This window comes from Kogia breviceps, chromosome 13 (assembly GCF_026419965.1).
Source record: "Kogia breviceps isolate mKogBre1 chromosome 13, mKogBre1 haplotype 1, whole genome shotgun sequence".
In the NCBI taxonomy this organism is placed as follows: domain Eukaryota; kingdom Metazoa; phylum Chordata; class Mammalia; order Artiodactyla; family Physeteridae; genus Kogia; species Kogia breviceps.
This window is the reverse complement of record NC_081322.1, coordinates 17,313,751-17,335,770: the sequence shown is the minus strand read 5'-3', so window position 1 is coordinate 17,335,770 and position 22,020 is coordinate 17,313,751. Positions and strand designations below refer to the sequence as shown.

Sequence of the window (22,020 nt, the reverse complement as noted above, 5' to 3'; positions counted from 1 at the left end):
CCCTCACATCATGCACAAAAATAAACTCAAAATGGCTTAAAGACTTAAACATAAGACATGACACCATAAAATTCTTAGAAAAGAACATAGGCAAAACATTCTCTGACATAAATTGTACCAATGTTTTCTTAGGTCAGTCCCCCAAGGCAATAAAAATAAAAACAAAAGGGACCTACAAGCTTTTGCACAGCAAAGAAAATCATTTTTTAAAAAAAGCAAAGTAACAACCTATGGAATGTGAGAAAATATTTGCAAATGATGTGACTGACAAGGGCTTAATCTCCAAAATATACAAACAGCTTATACAACTCAACAACAAAAAATGAAACAACCCAATCGAAAAATTGGCAGAAGACTTTAGTAGAAATTTCTCCAAAGAAGACATAGAGATGACCAGTAGGCACATGAAAAGATGCTCAACATCACTAATTATTAGAGAAATGCAAGTGAAAACTACAAAGAGGTACCACTTCACACCTTTCAGAATGGCCATAATTAAAAAGTCTATGAATAACAAATGCTGGAGAGGGTGTGGAGAAAAGGGTACCCTCTTGCACTGTTGGTGGGAATGTAAATTGATACAGCCACTATGGAGAACAGTATGGAGGTTCCTTAAAAAACTAAAAATGGAATTACCATAAGATATAGCAATCGCACTCCTGGGAATATATCCAGACAAATCTATAATTCAAAAATATACATGCACCCCTATGTTCATGACAATGTTCACAACAGCCAAAACGTGAGAACAACCTAAATGTTCACCAATAGATGAATGAATAAAGAAGATGTGGTACATATGTACAATGTAATACTACTCAGCCATAAAAAGAATGGAATAATGCCATTTACAGCAACATGGATGCAACTAGAGATTATCATACTAAGTGAAGTTAGTCAGAAAGAGAAAGACAAATATCATATGAAATCACTTCTATGTGGAATATAAAATATGGCACAAATGAACTTATCCACAAAACAGAAACAGACTCGCAGACATAGAGAACAGACTTGTGGTTGCCAAAGGGATGGGGGAGAGGGAGAGGGATGGAATGGGAGTTTGGGGTTTGTAGATGCAAACTATTACATTTAGAATGGATAAACAAGGTCCTAATGTATAGCATGCAGAACTATACTCAATATCCTGCGATAAACCATAATGGAAAAGAATCAAAAAAAAGAATGAATATAGGTGTATAACTGAGTCACTTTGCTGTATAGGCAGAGATTGAAACAACATTGTAAATCAACTATACTTCAATAAAAAAATTTAAAAAACAAGAGAATCACAAAATAGTGTGAATTGGAGGGGGGCGTTGGGGATAAGTGGGGGTTTGTCCAGTCCGGTTTGTACATGACTTTAAGCAGTTCTTATCTCATCCTAAGGAACACAGGAAGCCATTTACAAGCTCAAAGTCATGGGATGACAAAATATTAGAAAAGATAAAATATGAGCACATCTGTAAATACAAACAAACACAAACCCTGAACTGGATAGCTGCTGCCAGTGTATAGAGTGGTGGGCAATTTACATAACACAGTGGCACTTCCCTCCCTATTTATTTCATTCCTAATAATCAATAAATTTCATTGCCTCTTTACAAAATGTTCACTTTGCAGTTTCTGATGCACCATAAATTTACTCAGGCTATAATCAATTGTCCCTCTCTGTGAAGAGTTTTTAAATGTACAACAAATGTGTTCATGCTCTCTGTTGCTTGTTGCTGGCAGGGGCATCACAGCTGCACAACTCTTAACCCGACTGAGTGTAACCTGATGGGTACGGTGGAATCTGACAGTATTCATTTTATAACAAAAAAATCAACTCTTTTTGGGAAGGCCTGGACTGACAGACCTGCAAAGTTAAATTCTCTGGTGAGCTCAGGACAAACTGCAGAGGTTACATTTCCACACACGGTTGAAGAAGTCAGTTTGTCATAAATACATTCAGGAGAGACAATTCTGCCTCTGTTCATAGTCGATCCATTTTAAAGACATTTTTAACAAGCAGAAAATGCTAGTGTTGGGAGGCAGAGTTCTGGGAGGTTGCTAGACAATGACAAAGCCCTGGAATGAACAGAAGGGACAATTGCCTGTTAAAGTTTAGCTCTTTACTGACAGAATTCTGGAGGCAAAAAATTAGGAAGAGTTCGATGAACAGTCTTTGTTCTCTGCTTAAAAGCAGACAATAACAGATGCATGCCTCACTAGAATTTGAAATGTGAAAATCTACAAATGAATTTGATTTTTTATTTAGTGTGATTGTTAGAAATAGTCTCATGGGGGTAGTTTTAAGAGAAGGGTAATGTTTCATAAGTAAGATCTAAAATTTGTTTTCTAAATTATTTGTCTAATTTGGAAAAAACAGAGTTTTTCATTTTGCTGCTTACCTTGGGATATTTCTTTTATAATATTGAAATAATGTCCATACCATGCTTCCATTGGGCTGAAAAATATATTTTATAAACTTATAATTTATTAAAACGTATAGTATGAAATAAGATAACAAAAGAAATCCTCTACTTTTTCTCTCTTTGAAAAGGAGTCTAAGAGCTTATGAACAAAATCAGAAATATTTGAGAAAACATATCAGGTTATAAAGTTTGGGGAAATTTTGACACTGATTGTATTAGAAAGGATTAGGTTTAACTACATATAGTAGATACCACATAGCAAAATAAAAGAGGCATAAACCAAATAGATTATTTCTCCCTCGTTAACAAAAGTTGGATGGTGGGCAATCCCTGGCTGGTGTGATAGTTTTATAGTTATCAGGGATTTAGGCTTATTTCATGTTTTTGCTTTACTATCCTAGCATGTATCTTCCATTTTCAAGGTTGCCTTGTGATCCATGATGATTTTTGGAATTTGAATCATCTTATCCACATTCCAGGTTTAAGAAAGGAGGGTTGGGGGTCATTCCGCTCTTAAGGAGTTTTTCCAGAGGTTCAGAAATACTTCGACTTACATCTGATTGTTCATAATTTAGTCTCATGGCTGAACTCAGCTTTAAGGGAGACTGAGGCATTTCAGCTGGGTACATTACTGCTCCTAATAAAATCGGGGGTATATTAACAAAAAAGGAGAGAATATATTGGTTAAACAACTAGCAGACTCTGCCACAACTGGTATAATTCCCCAAGTCAAAATATCTTTTAATTTTAAAAATAAATTTTATTTATTTATTTATTTGTTTGTTTGTTGGTTGGTTGGTTTATGGTTCCATTGGGTCTTCATTGCTGCACATGGGCTTTCTCTAGTTATGGGGAGCAGGGGTTACTCTTTGTGGCGGTGCATGGACTTCTCATTGCAGTGGCTTCTCTCCTTGCAGCGCATGGATTCTAGGCATATGGGCTTCAGTAGTTATGGCAGTAGGGCTCAGTAGTTGTGGCTCATGGATGTAGAGCGCAGGCTCAGTAGTTGTGGCACACAGGCTTAGTTGCTCCACTGCACATGGGATCTTCCAAGACCAGGGATCCAACCCGTGTCTCACCTTCATTGGCAGGCAGATTCTTAACCACTGCACAACCAAGGAAATCCCCAAAATACCTTTTAATCTCATTGTGGGCTTTTTTGGGGTACGTGGGCCTCTCACTGTTGTGGCCTCTCCTGTCGCGGAGCACAGGCTCCGGACACGCAGGCTCAGCGGCCATGGCTCACGGGCCCAGCCGCTCCACGGCATGTGGGATCTTCCTGGACCAGGGCATGAACCCATGTCCCCTGCATCGGCAGGTGGACTCTCAACCACTGCGCCACCAGGGAAGCCCCTCACTGTTTTTAATTGATGGGTGTGTGCGTGTGTGTGTGAATGTATTTGTGTATGTATGTGTGTGTACATATAGATAATTAAATCCAACACCAATCATTGGTAGGAAGCATAATGCCTTTAGAGAAAGATTATAGCATTAATTATAGATACATATAAACCTCATGAAAGACATTCATCAGAAAATATTTCCTGGATAGTTTTGTATATTTTTTTTTTTTTTTTTTTTTTTTTTTTGCGGTATGCGGGCCTCTCACTGTTGTGGCCTCTCCCGTTGCAGAGCACAGGCTCCGGACGCACAGGCTCCGCGGCCATGGCTCACGGGCTTAGTTGCTCCACGGCATGTGGGATCTTCCCGAACCAGGGCACGAACCCGTGTCTCCTGCATCCGCAGGCGGATTCTCAACCACTGCGCCACCAGGGAAGCCCTGTATATATTTTTAAAGACTCATTTGCTTATAGACACAAAGTACTTGTAATAATTATGGGAACAATAGCTGTGACTTTGCTCTGCTGGAATTGCCTCTTGCATAAACAGAAGAAAGGTGCTAATCCATGTGCCAGTGGATTCGTTGGCAGGTGTCCATCAAGGCTACTTGTCACAAGCATTTCGGTGTATGTTGAGACATGTACTTATTTTAATTGTTGCCTTTTTATATGTGTCAATCTAATTTTTTTTCTTTACAGATAGAAAAAAAAGGTGAAAGGCAGGAGGTATGTACCTTCCCACTGAACAAAAGGAAAGACAATTCCCTCAGTTCTTAAGGAAGAGAAAATGCAGACTTCTCAAGGGTTGCCTTCAACCCAGAGCAAGTGCAATCACTTTACTGAGTGCTTTTTTGTATGGCCACAATCCACTATCTCCTTACTCCCCTCTGGGATTGGGCTTGATCTTTTCAACACTTCTTTGTAACCAGGAGCTAGAAAACACAGGATTTAAACATGGTGGGAAAGGAAGGATACTGAGGTCAGGTGAACAGCAGGGCAATCAAGCAGCTGTGGAGTTGGAGAGGAAAAGCTGGATCTTAGAGTAGATGCTGTCAAGAGTCACAAGCTTACATGACATAAAATTACACTTGTTTGAAGTATGCCATCACAAAATGCCAGCCTGACATTAAGCTGCTTTATAGAGGTATCTTGTCCTTAAACAGCCTGCTGATAATCTGTCACTGGGATGCCACTCTCCTCCCTGATTTTGTGATACCCTGGCTTGTCTCCAGTCACTGCGAAGAGTGTCACCAACTCAGAAAAATTTTTAAAAGAAAATTAATTTTGATTTCCTTTGATATCCTAGAAAGTTTCCTTTTTAGCTGAGATGGAGATCCAGCCTCCTCTCCCACATTAAGATGTGGCAGTTCACTGTGCATGTGAGAATGTTGGCTTGACACCCTTAAAAAACAAAAGCATTTTAAAAATTGAAGTATAGCTGATTTACAATGTTGTGTTCATTTCTGCTGTATAGCAAAGTGACTCAGTTACGTATATATATATATATATATATATATATGTATATATATATATATACATATATATATATATATATATACATTCTTTTTTTATATTCTTCTCCATTATGGTTTATCATAGGGTATTGGATATAGTGCCCTGTGCTCTCCAGTAGGACCCTGTTGTCTATCCATCCTCTATATAATAGTTTGCATCTGCTAACCCTAAACACCCAGTCCTTCCCCCCCGCCACCCCCAGGCAACCACAAGTCTGTTCTCTATGTCTGTGAGTCTGTTTCTGTTTTGCAGATAAGTTCGTTTGTGTCATATTTTAGATTTCACATATAAGTGGTATTTGTCTTTCTCCGTCTGACTTACTTCACTTAGTATGATAATCTCTAGGTCCATCCATGTTGCTGCAAATGGCATTGTTTCATTCCAAAAGCATTTTCTATATGATCAGTAACGTGTTAGGCACTCTACATGAATTATCTCACTTAATTCTCACTGAATCTCTAAGGTAGGTTCTATTATTATATTCATTGAAGTTGAAGTTCTGAGAGACCCAGTGACTTGCTGAGATCACCCAGTTGTCTAGTCAGCAGAGAATGGGGATTTGAACCCAGCACACTGATTGCAGGGTCTGGGCTTGCAATCAGGATGGTGTTGCTTTCTTCAAAACCTGTGTCCAATGAGTGACCTAGGTTGGAGGAGAAGGTAAATTAAGAAATATTTATAGAAGGGACACAAGAGGGCAAGAGACAAGAGAAAACATCTACCTTTTGTCTTTAGAAAGACGTGTGGTTAAGAAAACAAGAAGAGGTTTTTCCTGGTAGGAACAGGCCACAGGAAGTGTGGCTGAGGAGAGTCAAGCACTTTATGAAGAAGGCAGCTAGAGCTTTCCATTTCCAGTGTTCATCTCCATCAGCATTGCTGTGATCGACCGGGAATGAATTCCCCAGTGAAACATCAACAAGCTAGGAAATGTCATAATTATATTTTCTATTATCCCCCAAAGAATACATTGGCATGGCAGACATGGCTATAATTTGAAAGAAAAGTGATATGTAGCAAACACAATTGCTGATAAAACAAGCTGAGTTTTTAATCCTCTGGTATTAACAAAAAGGCCAAGATAAGAAAGGGAGTCTCAGTTTTTCCTGTGCCTGTTCTCACATGTAGTTGTAACTGGGCAAGAACCATGCTCAACTGGTTTGCTCTACACTTTTCTCTAATGAGTAAACGTATATTCAGCATGTTCTGGACAACCCCCTGGAGGTCAGGTTGCCTGAATGGTCCAAGCAATGATTTGGGTGCCACCATCTACCTGCAGTTCAAACGAACAAACAGAAATCCAGCCATTGTTCTTGACTCAGCCCTTCTCACACTTACTTTTCCAGTATGTTTCCAGTTCTGTCCCCAGAACTGATCTCAAGTTCACTTATTTCATTCTCTACTGCCATCAACCTTGCCTTAGGCAAAATTATCTTTTCTCAGGATCAGAGACAGAAGCCTTCTAAAATCAATCTCTAAAATCAAAATGGTTTAAGCAAATACATATAAACCATGTGCCTGTTTGAAACCCACCGGCCATGGCTTCCTAAGTACTCCAGAAAGAGTCTAAGCCTTGCTCCTTGTTCCCCAGCCATGGAAGCACCTCTCATTCTTCAAAAGGCTCAGGCTCTCTCTTTAGGCTTTTCCATTTTCTGAACCTTCTGCCTGGAGACTTGTTTTTCCTCCTTATTCTTTAGGCCTCAGCACTGACCTCCCCCCTCCTGGAGTCATTCTTGTGGTGAGATTGGCAACACTCCTCAGCTACTTTCTCCATCCTCGTTTCCTTCATAATTCTCTTCATAACGTTTATATTGTGTCTCGAGCCGTTTCTATTTCCTTTTTATCTTCTCAGTCAGAAAGTAAGCTCTACAAGGGCAGGATTCTCAAATGGACCTGGCACATTTGTGGAAACATTAATGGATAGGCTACTTATTTTGAGACATTCCTCTGGATGGGCGCATGCAGGAATTTCTTCTTACTGACACTGAGGCAAAGAGCCTAATACACTTGGTGTGATCTTTTCTGTCTCAATCATTCATAAATCTTTGCATCTTTGGAACCCTAATAAGACTAAGAAAGGGGAATAAACAAGATTTTTTTTGTAAATACATGAAGATATTCTTGTAAATCTTCATTTCTTATTTCATATGGTCAGTGATTTTCAAGCAGGAAGCGAAATTGATGATTTATCCTTTAGTAATCAAATGTATTGCCATCAATTACATTTTCCAATAGCTTTTATCTGAATGGAATGATTATGTCTAAGAAGCATGAGGTTTTCATAGGGAAGGGCAAGACTTCTGTTCCGTCCGTCTACGATGCTCATTGCAAAGATAAAGCTCACGTCTAACATGGTCCTGCCACGCGCACAGCCGGGCCCCTCTCTCAGCTACGCATCAAGTCTGTTCTCTTAGTTGCCTTTAAAGATGTACGTTTCAAAACCGTAAATACATTTTGGTCACGGGTTCTTCTTTATTCTAGTTTCAATTTTCATGCCTGTAGCATCAGGTGTGCGGCCCCAGCTTTTTGATGAGTCAGCACAGTCTGGATGTGTTAGTGTCATTGTGTGTGTTTCCCAGGATGTAGGGTCTGTGCTCACTTTGGGAGCCTTAGTCTAAAATTTGGTAACGAATACCACTAGTGTCAAAGGGGTAAACTTTCTTTTTTCTTTATGGTGAAAATGAAGATGAAATAAGTCCAGTCCTGAGTTGTTTCAATATTAATACCAAATACTTTTAATTATTTCTGAAAATATTTACAGCATTTATTTCTGTATATCAAAGCAAATATTATATTATTAGGCAATTTGCTTCTTATTTTATATTATAGCTACTTGTACATTTTTGTAATGAAGGGTTTCTACATACCGGATTTTCCTAAAGAGAGGAACAAGGCTTGTATTTCTGATTTAGTTTCTTGGGATATAATAACCATGTCATGGGTTTTGTTATCTTTAAATAAAAACAACTTATCTACAATACATAGATTTGTTAATATTATACCCTCAGTTTGCCAAAATGATGTAAAATAATTTGATTTTATGTATTTTTCTGATTATCCTTGCTGCTCTCTGAGCATTAGAATGCCATGGAGATTTAATAATACAGAGATTTTCCGTAGTCTAACCTCAGGGAAAACTTATTACCTCCTTTATAATTACTCAGTGGGTATGAGAAATACCTGCTCAGTGACCCGTCTCATTAATGGGTCTTGTCTTGACTGACTTGAAAAGAACCAAGGAAAGGATTTGATGGATTTGTTCAGTCAGGTACTGTCCTTGATTCTCTCTCTCTGAGTGACTTTCTCTTCACCCCCTTCTACCTGTGCTCATGCCCAATAATGAAAAGCTCTTACCTTCAATGCAGAGGAGACCAGACCTTCCATACGGACAGAGGCAGACAAAGTCTGTCCCAGATTTAGGAACACAGGTGGCACCGTTTCTACATGGGTTGCTTTCACAAGTTGCAAACTGGCACTGCTTGCCCGAGTACAGCCTTGGACAGTCACAAAACCAAGTTTCACTATCACTGAGAAGGGAAAAGCAATTATAAAACCAATCAGAAAACAAAAAATGATCTTTTACACACACACACACACACACAAATAAAATTAACAATTGTGTCTTGTCTAGTAAGTGGAGTTTTTTTCTTCTCTTTCTCTTTCTGTGTTTCTAAACTTATAAGTATTTGTCGCTGTGTGCTTTACATTGAAAGAAGATTAATGGCTTTTTAGACTGTCCAAAGCCATGCATTCTATGCACCCTAAAATGTGCCTTTTCAGGGCTTCATTAAAAGGGTGTGGTGTTGCCTCTATAAAGTACTTCAAATGTCTACTAGAAAAATCCATTTTAGGTTCCAAGCTCAGAGGAGAATTTCAAGCTGGGGCTAACCTTCTCCACAGAGGACAAGTCCTCCAAGAGCCACCCTTCTGGTAATTAGGAAAGAAAAGCATAGTGGGGAGCTGTAATGAGTACACAGCTCTCCAGCTTAGACTTTGGCTTGGTGGTCCCAGGCCCAGAGTCACCTGTGAAAGAAAAGCTCAGGAAAAATACTCCTCTCACCTGCTGGGGAAACACTTTCCAGAGGGGAGAGTGACTTAAATCTGTGGTTTCTGCCTTCCCTGCATCTATTCCCCTTTTAAAGTAACAGTAGTTTTAGTTTTCCCTTCCAGATCCCCAGCCCTCAAGAATCTCAGCCCGCTGATTGGGAGGAGCAGACCACCTCTTGGTGTCAATCACAGTGATTAGTGCAGGATGGACCCCAGGGCCAATGTGCTGGTGGCATCTGCCTATCCAGAGGGCTGAGGATAAATAACTAATAAATAACTAATAAATAACTAATAGCAATGAAAATATTAGAGACTGGGGGAGACAGATAGATTATTGATGATATTATTTGGGTATTAGATCCAACCATTACACAACAGTTATATAAGCTAGGTATCTTAACCCCCTTTTAGTTTTTAAGCCAGTATGAGTTGCGGTTTTGTCACTTGCAGTAAAATGAAGCCATTTAATATTGATGTCCTTTTCTTCCATTTTTTTCCCTTTCTCCTTGTTACCTCGGTCCACCATGCACCTTGCCATATATGGATCTAGGTTTTTATCTTTCCTGCTTTCATCTTATCTTCTTAACATGCCTGTTATCTCATAAGGGAAGGTGCCAGGACCACCCTGAAAACTAGGAAGCTAACATATTTAGTATTCATGACTCAGCCTCCTCCCAATCTAGTTGTAGATTTTACCTACACTATGGAATTGTTCTCTTGTCCTTCTCATCTTTCTGGTCTCTTGATAGCTTCCTTACATCTTTTTTTTTTTTTTTTTTTTGCGTTACATGGGCCTCTCACTGTTGTGGCCTCTCCCCGTTGCGGAGCACAGGCTCCGGACGCGCAGGCTCAGCGGCCATGGCTCACAGGCCCAGCCGCTCCGTGGCATGTGGGATCTTCCCAGACGGGGGCACGAACCCGTGTCCTCTGCATCAGCAGGCGGACTCTCAACCACTGCGCCACCAGGGAAGCCCTCCTTACATCTTTTAATCCCCTTAGTCCAAAATAAATTTGCTAACAGGAAAGTATCATATTCTTTCATACTAATAAATACCTGACTTGGAAATCTGGTGAGGTTTCCCTTTCCAAAAGTGTCTATACTTTATATTATTTATCAACGTTTATGGGGTGAAGCACTATGGAGAAGGTATGTATCAGGTAGCTGGTAAAGCTGGCTTTGTTGGGGTGAGGCTTTGAGACCTTCAGATTTTGCCAACACATAAGATGATCCTGTAAGTGATCAGTAATTTACTAATTTTATAACTTTCAGGGCAACTTGCTTAGCAGTTTTCAAATAGTAGAAAATCTCATAGGTTTCTAGAGTTGGGAAAAAAATTAAAAATCAATGTCACCGGGCTTCCCTGGTGGCGCAGTGCTTGAGAATCCGCCTGCAGATGCAGGGGTTACCGGTTCGTGCCCTGGTCCGGGAAGATCCCACATGCCGCGGAGCAACTAAGCCCGTGAGCCATGGCCGCTGGGCCTGCGCGTCCGGAGCCTATGCTCCGCAACGGGAGAGGCCACAGCAGTGAGAGGCCCGCATACCACAAAAAAAAAAAAAAAAAAAAAAAAAAAAAAATCAATGTCACCACCTTAGACAAACTCTTCTGTTTGGGGGCAACAAAACAAAGTCTTGAGGACTCTTGAGCCAATATTGTACCTTCTTGCCTGAATATAGTGGTGGAAGAATAGCCAGACCACCTGGCAGGTACAGAGATGCCTTCTGGTGTGACTTAAAGGTTAATTACGAGCTTAATGTTGTTTGGGGCTAGGGATAAATCTAATGTAACTTTGCCTCTACCCACCTAACTTGGAGTTAAAGGCTCAGCATTAAGCTTATGTTTTCTAGGACAAAGTGTAGGAGTATAACACTCTTGAAAGCTGCATTCTAGATCAAATTTATCTTTCTATAGTAAAGGAGAACACCACATATATGAAAGTCAAACAAATCTAAATATTGATTGATTTAATATAATCAATCATATAGACTTAACCTAAGATGCTTTTATGTTAAATCAAGGAAAATACTAATTTTAATCATGTTCCATTGATAAATCAAGCCTCATTTCCTTTTTGTTTTCATCAGCTGTTGGGAGAATTTGCTTGTATAAATTCATGGGAAGATGACAGTTGTGTGCATTGTACATCAGTAGACAGCTAGAGCAGAGAGTGAACTAAAAATTCTCTAGAAAACACTATATGAAAGGGGAAAATGCCTCCTCTGGCTAACCAAGGGCAAGGGTCCAAAGCCCTCTGGCCCATCTTGGTATTTCATTAGTACGTTATTAGAAAGAATCAGCTTTAACAAATTGATATTTTGCCAGATGATGGTACCTGTATACACTTCACTTCAAATTGTACCTTCAAATCCCAAAAGATTTCCTGGAGAGCCAGATACCTCATCAATAGTTTTAATAAAATAGATCTTTGCTACCAGCTGTGTCACACCAGAATCTAAAGGTTACTCCTATTTAGATCTTGCCAAAAATCTCATTCCTAGATCCCAACTTCTTCAGAAGCTAGCAAGTCAGCTGTTTTTGCTGTCATGTAACTCACTTCAGTGCCTCTCTATACCCTGAAGCAAATGGCAGTGTCGACCAGGAAAGTGATTACCTTGAGGCTGAAGGACCCTATGTAACAGTCGATTTTTGGATAATGATTAAAACAATGTCACCCTCCCTCACTCAGTTTACTCCAGATGTTGTAACATTGCTGTGAATTTATTGGGCACTGTTTAATTAGTTATGGGAGAATTATCCACATGGAATAGGCAAACCATCTAGAAAACTGTTTTGCAAATCTTCCTCTAAGGAGGTCAGGACAATTTTCTGAATGGAAAGTAGCTCTGGGAGAGAACTTAGATGTTGGGGAAGATTTTACCTGTACTCCAGAATACCGTATTTATTGCCAACTGCTGTCAACCAGTATCTTCTGTCACTGACAGAGCCATGTGCCATGGGATAAATAAGCGTTGCTGCTGCTCTTGTTGGGGAGACAACATAAGTGCATGAACCAGTCTCGGTAAGACATAGCATGTGTATGTGACAAGAGAATTTAGGCAGTAACAAGGATTTTAAGGTCTTAGTTCTGTAATGCAAGTATTCAGATGTCGGTGGCTTCTAAAACCTGGCCTGAACTACATAATGTTCCCAGTGAATCTCCCATGGAGATCTTAAAATGTACATCTCTCTGAGATTCTGATTTAGGAGATCTGGGGTGAGGTCGAGATTCTTCAGTTAAAAAATGTTATCAGGTGAACCTCTTGCATAGGCTATTTGAGCTTAAGCCAACTCTCCAGAGACTAATTTTCTCTCCAGAGTAAAAGCTTGATGGGCACTAGTTACTATTGTTTTCTTAGCAGGATGCAAGGGCATTATAATTTTCTTTCTTTTTGGGGGCAACATTTTGACTTTTGACCAGCATACATCTGAAAACATGATATCTACCCATCAAAGTACAAAGAGTAGACTGTTTTTATTTTACGAGTGCCATATAGAGTCTATTGCACATATATTTTACACTTGACAACAACATGAAGCAGAAAAAATATTCACTCATTTTAAACCTTAAAAAAACCCACCCACCTAAGTGTATGCAAACATCTGTATATTTTGCACTATAACTGCTACAATGTATTTGATTACAAGTCACAATACAGTCAGCATATCAAATGATTGTCATTAAGTTTCTATGGTTATTAAAAATTATCTTTAGAAAATTTAGCTGACTAACAAAATCAAAGATGCTGGCTTGAAAAGGATGCTCCCTATTTACATAGCACAGCCAGATGCCTGAAAACCTTCTAGAACTAAAAGGACTCCTCGTGTATTAACTTAAAAAATAAATAACTCTTTCTGCACTCTCTGTATCTCACAGATCATTAGTGGATTTCAAAGCTGACCACCCACAGTGTCAAGAGAGGGAGATTCTCAGCGGAAAGTGTGCAGGAATGAATCCTTATGAATAATGTCTCTAGACACTTCTAAAAAATAAAATGACTGTTGGCAAAGAGAGCCCATCTCTCTTCATAGGCTCTTCTATTTATAGCACACATCACAGGCTTAGGGAAGAACGGAAAAGAGCTCCTGAGTAACTGTGGTTCAAGAGGGACTGCCATTCTGCTTACATGAATTTCCCAAACTACAACCACAGAGGAATCCCCCCACCCCAAGAATTCCTTCAACTCCCTTCAAAGAAGTTTTCAGCTGTGTGTGGAGACTTGCTGTCCCAGCACCACACATAGTTGTTTTGTCTGTCTCTAAGACAAAGTTGCCTAAAAGGATGCTATTTCTTGCAACAAGGCATGCCATAATACTGGACATTTTTCGCTTCTTTTTTTTTCTTTTTTTTTTTTTGTGGTACGCGGGCCTCTCACTGTTTGTGGCCTCTCCCGTTGCGGAGCAGAGGCTGTGGACGCGCAGGCTCAGCGGCCATGGCTCACGGGCCCAGCCGCTCCACGGCATGTGGGATCTTCCCGGACCGGGGCACGAACCCGTGTCCCCTGCATTGGCAGGCGGACTCTCAACCACAGCACCACCAGGGAAGCCCTAATTTTTGCTTTTTAAAAGTAGCCAAACCTGAAAGTAATAGAAAAAAATCAAAACGAAAATTATCTTAAGCTGGTCTGGAAAGTGAACTAGGAGAAAAATCGCCTGTATAGTCTACCCATGAACAGAGAGGCCTGAGAAAATGTCCTTCTGTTTCAGGAGCTTTTTACTTTATATGGAAAGAATTTACTAAAGGCAGAAACAAAGAAGATGGAAAATGATAAGAGTAATAATAAAAGTCCCAGACTCACACGTGAAGAAAATATAAAACATACATAAAACAGGAATAATTCACAAAAGATATAAAATATTTTTGTTTCTTCCTGTTCTAGGAGCTACCGATTCTATTTCATGGGTATTTTGTGAAGAAAATATGAATTTATGTTATAATCTCTCTCTTTTTCTCCCTTTTTCCCTCCTTCTCTCTCTTAAAACCATGGTTCATTTTACAAAATGTCTTCATTGATAAAGAAAAATGATCAGAAATTCCTTCCCAGCAAGAGACATCTTTTCCATTTCTTTTGCTTTGGACCCACTTGTCCTTATGAAATGGAGTTAAAGCCTTGCTTCCAAGGGAGGAGACTCAGAAAATATCAAACCCCAGAGTGCTAACATAGTAAAAGTGACCATAAGCTAAATAAATTAAATGAGATATGCGTGAAAATGTGCCTAGCACAGTATGTGACACTGATCAGCTATTCATTATATTTTAGGGAAAAGAGGGGGCATAGGTGAAACATACAATTAATTGAGCCTGAATCAGTTAATGATGGCATAAGAGCTATAGAATGGAATCTGATACAAAGAGAAATGGTCTGATTTGACCCAACAATTTGACTCCTAGGCAAAAAGCCAATAAAAATGAAAGCATATGTCCACACAAAAACTCATAATGAACGTTTATCACATACTCATGATAACCAAAAGACAAAAGCAACCAAATGTCCATCAATTGACAGAAAACAATTTATAAGAAATTTGCAGACTAAGAGAATCTATAGAAACAATAGATTAGTGATCGTCTAGGGCTGGGATTAGGAGGTAATAGCTTAACAGTACAGGTTTTCTTTGTTGGGTGATTTTCATGTTCTGAAATTGATTGTGGGGATAGTTATACAACTCCGAATATACTAAATATTATTGAATTGTCCACTTTAAATGGGCAAATTATATGTGAATTATATCTTAATAAAGCTGTTACCAAATATAAAAAAAAAGTATGCAAAGAAGTAGGGAAAAAAACAATAAAGAGAAATGGGCTGGGAAAGAAGGATATTGATGGGTGAGAAAATAAAATTGTGCATTAGAATGCATCATTTCATACATCCCCCAATTAAAAAAAGTATCTAAGGGTCTTGAGATTAGACTTTGTGTCCAAGAAATGATTTCAGACTAGTTTTCTTACTCTGTGTTCATTGCAAAATTATCCAGTTTCCAGTCCCGTGCACCATAAGGGCATTTTTGGCAGGATTTAATATAATGTTATCAGTAAATGCAATGCTTATGAAGCTCTGGAGTTCTCAGATAATTTTCTGTAAAGATAATGTGCCTATTTGGAGGCTATTTAAGGCTAGGAGAGTTGGTATAAGCTTTTCAAATGCTATTTTAACTCCTATTAAAAAGAAACAAATGATTCTCTTAAAATGTTTAAGCCAACAAATTGTTGTTTCACGTGCTCCCCTGACCTCAGTCATGTTCACACACATACAGTTGCTACTCAGCTATTTCCATAGTTAGTTCAACTGCTGTCAGAAGGTGGAAACATGGCCTGCAATGTTGATGGTTGTTCTTTTCTAATGTTAAAGACTATTTACAAAATTGCTCTGGGGGAGAATTTATCCCTCACAAACATAAGGAATAATAAATAACAACTCTAAAAGATGCACATTTATGAACACTGAAACATTTTTATGACCATTGCTACATTGTTGAATCTGCAACAAGAAATGTAATTTTTTGCAATTTGTCACGTATTTCAGGTCCTCTTTTTCCTCAAATCTTTATGTTCTAATTTTGGGTTGGGGAAAAAAGCAAGAAATTTAGAGGAGTTCTTGCCTTTTATACTCTTATACTTATGCAGGCTTGCTCTTATACTACAGTTTGCATCTCTGCCACTAAATCAAGAAGGTGATGTCTGGAATTGTCCCAGATCTCCTTATGCAGAGTCAGTGTCCTGAATGATACAGACCAGATATTATTGACTGTCAAGATGTTTAGTGTCTATCCCTTGAACCACATGGTATATTTAGTTTATAATTCTGAAGGTCATATACAAAGTTGGGCACACAGTTATGAGGAACAATATCGAGTTTGCCATTCAGTACTGACTCTGTATAAGAGGTTGTTTCCTCAGTCCCAAGCCCAGTTCAAGCCTTTGTCTTGTGCAGCTCCCTCCCTGTAGCATAGCCTGCACATTTATGTTAGTCCAGTTCATGGTCTCTGTTCATCTGACTCATTTCCTCCTTCCAAAAAATGGTTGTTCAGATCTTTCCCAGTCTCTAAGCACTGTGACCCATACTCACATGAGATGACTTCGTTTCTGACTCAACAGTTAAAATTTCAGTCATCAACATCAGTGCTTGACTTTCCACGTCATCTCCTGCACTTACTTCTTCACCCTTCTCTCCTTTTACCCAGTTGAAGGATTTTGGGCAGGGAAGTAATCATATTATGTTTTAGAATTTTTATTCTAGGGCTGTTACTGTTCCAAACATGAAAGCCCATCTACTGAACTGAGTTGCGGTGAAGGAAAATGTAGCATTTGTTGCAGGGCACCCAGCCTGGCACCAAGCAAGGAGAATGGGCAGCTCATGCTCCAAAGACCCAAACTCCCTGATGGCTTTCAGGGGAGGGTTTTTAAGGGTCAGGTGAAGGAGAGGATTGAGGGGTGTGTGATCCATTTGCATACATCCTTCTGATTGGTTGGTGGTGAGGGAACAGGATGATGTGTCGGGAATCTCAATCATCAGCCTTTTGGTTCCAACCAGTCTGGGGTCTATGTGCTGGTGGTCAGCAGGCAGTTAGCTTCTTCCACCTGGCGGGGTTTTAGTATTTACAAAACAGCTCAAGGACATGGTTCAGGATATTATCTATAGCCCTTGAGGAGGAAATAAATGTTCTGGACTTTGTTTTATGATGCAACTATTATTAATTTGGCTTGTTTGAAAATTTTCCTTTGTTTCTGCATTTTCTCACTTCTCTGATTAAACTTGCTCTTTGAAACTCGGGGAAGGCCTAGGAGGCTAAAGCTTTTCTACAAACAAGAGGTGGGGGACATGGAGGTCTGCCCCTGGGAAGGTCCACAATCCTGCTAGGTTTCAGGGCTACAGTGTGGAAAATGTACTGGGGGGGACACTGAGGGAAGGGGGATTTCTTTCCTAATTCTGATGTGCTTTCTTCTTCTTACTGCTGCTGGGGGCACCCAGTGGTACTCACTTCCAGCAAGTTTTAGCAGTGTTTCCAAGTACAGTTTTCCAGTGAGTTCTGCTAGACCTTTGGTGCTGTGGGCAGCACCCTAGTGACTCAGCAGCAGTCCTGTGGGTGGCTTCTTGGGGAGGTCCTCACATCCCGGAGGATGAGTCAGCAGTGCCCCTGCCCAGTTTCCTGGGAGCCTCTTTAGCACCCAGTGGGTAGCTTCCTCTCCCATTTCAGGCCTATGGCACCTTTATGAACTTTTCTGCATCCAGTGGCCACACTCTCTGTAAGGTGGTCTAAATACCCACCAGTGTGTGTGTGTGTGTGTGTGTGTATGTGTGTGTATGTGTGTGTGTGTGTGTGTGTGTGTGTGCTCTAAATTTGTTCCTTCCCTGAGTATTCTTCCTCCGACCTGGAAGAAGGGAGAGCTCCCTACATTCACTATACCTAAACTCTTTAATGCACTGTTTATCTTTTAGGAGTTAATATTCTGTTATTTGTTAATAATTCTTCATATTCAACTTTCCTAAGTTGAATGTGGCTTCTGTCTCCTGCCGGACCTTGAGTTATACACAGATTAGCCAGTTGTGTAGGTTATTAAAGAAATCCAAACAGAAGTGTAGATAAACCCAATGGAAGTGGGCATGGAGAGAAATGGTTTGATACGTGCTTAGAGGAAAAATACTTAGCTAACCTGATGATTGGTTTCTGGTTTGGGCAATGGCATAGATTTTGATGCCATTCTTGGAACTGAAGTATACAGATTTGGAATATAGAGGGAATATATAATGAGCTCATTTTTACATGAATATTGTTTGAAGCATCCATGGATATCCTAGTGAATATGTGATATAGTGTCAAAATAAACTGTATGAATGTAAAAATAATTTGATTTTGTTTAAAATTAAGAGAACCTATGGATTACAATGCTAGTTGGTGTTGAGGGAGAGGCAGCTGAAGGAAAATAAACTTTGACTCAAACACCTAAAGAATTTAAAGTGCTGGATCAGCTACTTACCATGTCAGTGAAATAAGAAAGGTTGCACTCAAGTATTTGTCCATTTTACTTTTGTTATCACTGCATGAAAAGATACCCGTGTGTGTGGGAACATGGTATGGGAAAGTTCTTTTTAAGCTTAAATGAACACATACTTTTTTCTTGGATAGATACAGTTAACATACATGAAAAAGTTGTTGTTCCCAAAAGCAATTTGGTGAGCTTATTGGGGATAGTTGTGAAGGTGAAAGCTATGCCCGTAGGAGAGAACTGACCAGATAGAAAGCATTGCAGCTCTTTTTCACACAATTGTTCTGCAGACAATGATGATGATGATGATAATTCATTATCAAATGAACCATCTGGGAGGAGTACTAAGAGGAAAGCAGGAGTAAACAGAGACTGACCCTAGCAAAGTGTGGGCACGGTTGTCTTTCGTTTGGGATCATCATATTTCCCCTTAGCTTATTGTTATACTGAATGTATGATTAAATATAAACGGTTCCGGGCTTCCCTGGTGGCGCAGTGGTTGAGAATCCGCCTGCCGATGTAGGGGACACGGGTTCGTGCCCCGGTCTGGGAAGATCCCGCATGCCGCGGAGCGGCTGGGCCCGTGGGCCATGGCCGCTGAGCCTGCGCGTCCGGAGCCTGTGCTCCGCAATGGGAGAGGCCACAACAGTGAGAGGCCCGCGTACCACAAAAAAAAAAAAAAAAAAAAAAAAAAAAAAAAAAAATATATATATATATATATATATATATATATATATATATAAAGGGCTCCCACCTTAAACTAAGTCTGAGGTAGAAAGGCTGTGGTTTTATTTTAACTGCAGTACTATCTGGAAACTCATTCTTTTAGGGTTCAAATTTACTTCAAATTTACATATATTTAGGGCATGATTATAGAGTATTATTTTGTATTAAGTTGATAAAACTGAGATAGAAATGTCAGAGAACTGAAAATGGCTTTCCTGAAGAAAGAACTACTGATAATAAATCACTGCTTTGCTACCTGTGATATAAGTGTGCTTCTTTTCCTTTTTCTTTTTTCCTTTAATCCTGAAAGGGATAATTTGAGTTTTAAATACAAGAGGTTGAAAGTGGCTTCAGGCTTTTTCAATTAAAAGTTTAAGTTTTCAAGTTCTTTGTCCTGGAAAGGACTAAATCTCTTCTTGGAACTGGTTGACAGGACGTTAAAATGGACTATTTCTTTGAAAACCCTGTACAATGGGCCAGCCTTCATCAAAAGGTGCTTCAGCTAGAGGCGAGCTTCTCAGTTCAGTGACCTTACGGACGGTAAAGGGTAGTTTTAAAAGGTATTGACGCCTAGTTAACACGTTTTTTGGACACTCTATTAGATGTAACAATTTTCTTTTACATTAAATGGATAAAAAAACAGAACAGTCAACTTTCCTGCTGTTTCAGTAGTTTCAATTAGTTTCTCCCCCTCAATTATTCCATCAGATTGGCTCCATAACATTTTGCTATTTGGGGGGATCATTGTAAGCCCCTTTCCCAGGAGTTTATTATTTTTAAAACAATGATTCACCATAAAATGCATCTCCATCTGCAGGAAGCAATTCCTAAATTGATTCACTTGACAAATCCAAAACCGCTAGGCTCACTATAGCACAGAAATAGAACTGGTTTGGAAAGGGATTACCTATTGGGTTCAGAAAACCTTCTTTTGAGACAGGTTATGGCATGGAGCAGCTCTCTGAAAGCTAGAGGCTACTTTTCTTTTTATTTTTTTTAGTACACTTCATTTGAAGTTTTGTTTCATTTGTTTGAAATATTTCCTGGTAAAAAAGTTAGATTTCCTGGTGACTAACATATATGTGTTATTTAGTTGGTACAAATTATCCAATCAGTTCAAACTGAATGACATTTTTCTATGCAACTTAAAATAGATTTGAATAGACATATATTTTAATACCCTTTTCTCAGAATGTATAAATCTTGAATTCAATTCTGAATTCATTTCATTTAAAGTTAATTCCTCCTTCTTTCCCTCCATGGCACATATATGCAAAATAGTCTTTAGCACAAAGTTATTTCTATTACTCATATAATAGAGTTATATTTTTGGCATAGGTTTTATTTACATGAAAGTGTAAAATGGGTTAGAAAATCTTCATTTATCTTAGTTGTTTTAAGTCTAAGCAAAGTAAAATAGAAGCCAAAAAAGCAGGTCAAAAGACAAAGACGTGTTTGCTAGTTTAATCACATGTAGGAAGCTATTGTTCTCCTTGGGATTTAGAGAGGGTGATTATTCTACAGGATTTTAAAAGACAAGGCACAATTTATCTTAATCCTATGGCAGCATGTTCCTGAAACTGATTAGCCTTTCACACTAGAAAGAAGAGACACATTAGAACTTTCAATCGAAAAATCCTGCAGGTACTTTCATCCTCTGATATCTAAAATCAAGTTATCTGTTTTTTTAAAAAGTGAAAAGAAGTAGCTAACCTGTAAATTGTTCAGGAGTCATTTGTTCTCAAAAAGTATTGTTAGTGACTATCCCAATTCCTTCATGAAAGCTCTAGGCAGGAAGGTGTATTGTAATATATAAAACAGGACTATTTAAGGGATACTTTTTTTTTTTTAAAACAAAAGGTGTCACTCAAGTCTCCAATAAATAGCTTCATACAAATATTTTTCAGAGATATCCCATCTGCCAAAACCAAGGCTGTCACATTGTGTTTGGTTTTGCACTGAAGTTCCTTGAAGACAGTCCATAAGGCTCCTTGAAGGGCAAAAGGACAGGCCTTTTACCCAGTCTGCTGCACCTCAGCCAGAGCTGGCTTGCTTTCATTTGAATCATTCATTTATTCACTCACTCAACAAATATGACCTCTCTATGCCAGACATTGCTAGGCACTGTGGTGAATAAAATAGATCTTGCCCCATTTTGTATTGAATTTACAATCTGAATGGGGAGACAGGAATTAAGAAATTAAGTATTAAATTATACATTATATTAAGTGCTAAGAAAGATGATCACAGATGCTTCAGGAGAGGACAGCAGGAGGCTTTTTCTAGGTGAGAGATCAGAGGGGAATTTTCAATAAAATTAATAATTAAACAGAAATATAAAAAATAAGGAATTGGCCTAGGTGAAGAGTGGGGTGTGTTTCAAACAGTGAACAACATATATGAAGGCCATGAGCAACAGCCTGACATATCCCAGGACTCAAAAGCAGCCATTTTTGCCTAGAGTTCAGAATAGGGGAGGGGGTTTGAAGAACGAAGCAGAGGCTAGATCCTACAAGGATGTCTCTGATTTTATATCAAAATATACCCAACATTTAACTTAAACATAACTAGTGTGATGTTTTTCCCCCTCAGTTGAGCAAGGTGATACTCTGTAAAAAATTCCTGCTATACATCATAACATAGTATTCATCTTTCTTTCTTCAATGGATTCCTTCAGCTAGTAATCAGTCACAACCCTCCCCAGCTTTTAAAGCAATGGCTTCCTGTTATATGTGGAACAAAATTCAATCTTTTTTTTTTTTTAACCAGAGCCTACAGGTCTGGACATGATCTGGCCCCTCTTCCCTCTGATTCATTGTTCTCCTACTTTAGCCACCCTGGACGTGCCATGTCAAGTCCCCTCCACTCCACTGACTGGAGCAGCTACCCTGGGCAGCTCCCTGGGAGCCCAGGCTCACCGCACTCTGCCAATTTCTCACCACAAGAGTGCAAATCATTTTTGCCTTGGACTCAGAAGTTCACACAGGCTCCTTCTT

General features: G+C 39.2%; 1 protein-coding gene across 1 annotated transcript in view; it reads right to left on the bottom strand.

Moving 5' to 3' along the window:
- Positions 1-22,020, bottom strand: part of EYS (eyes shut homolog) — a 1,724,957-nt gene that overhangs the window by 144,441 nt on the left and 1,558,496 nt on the right. Inside the window, exon 33 of the mRNA XM_059083021.1 lies at positions 8,621-8,793. Within this exon, the coding sequence (XP_058939004.1) occupies positions 8,621-8,793 (173 nt within the window). The remainder of the gene's footprint in view (positions 1-8,620; positions 8,794-22,020) is intronic.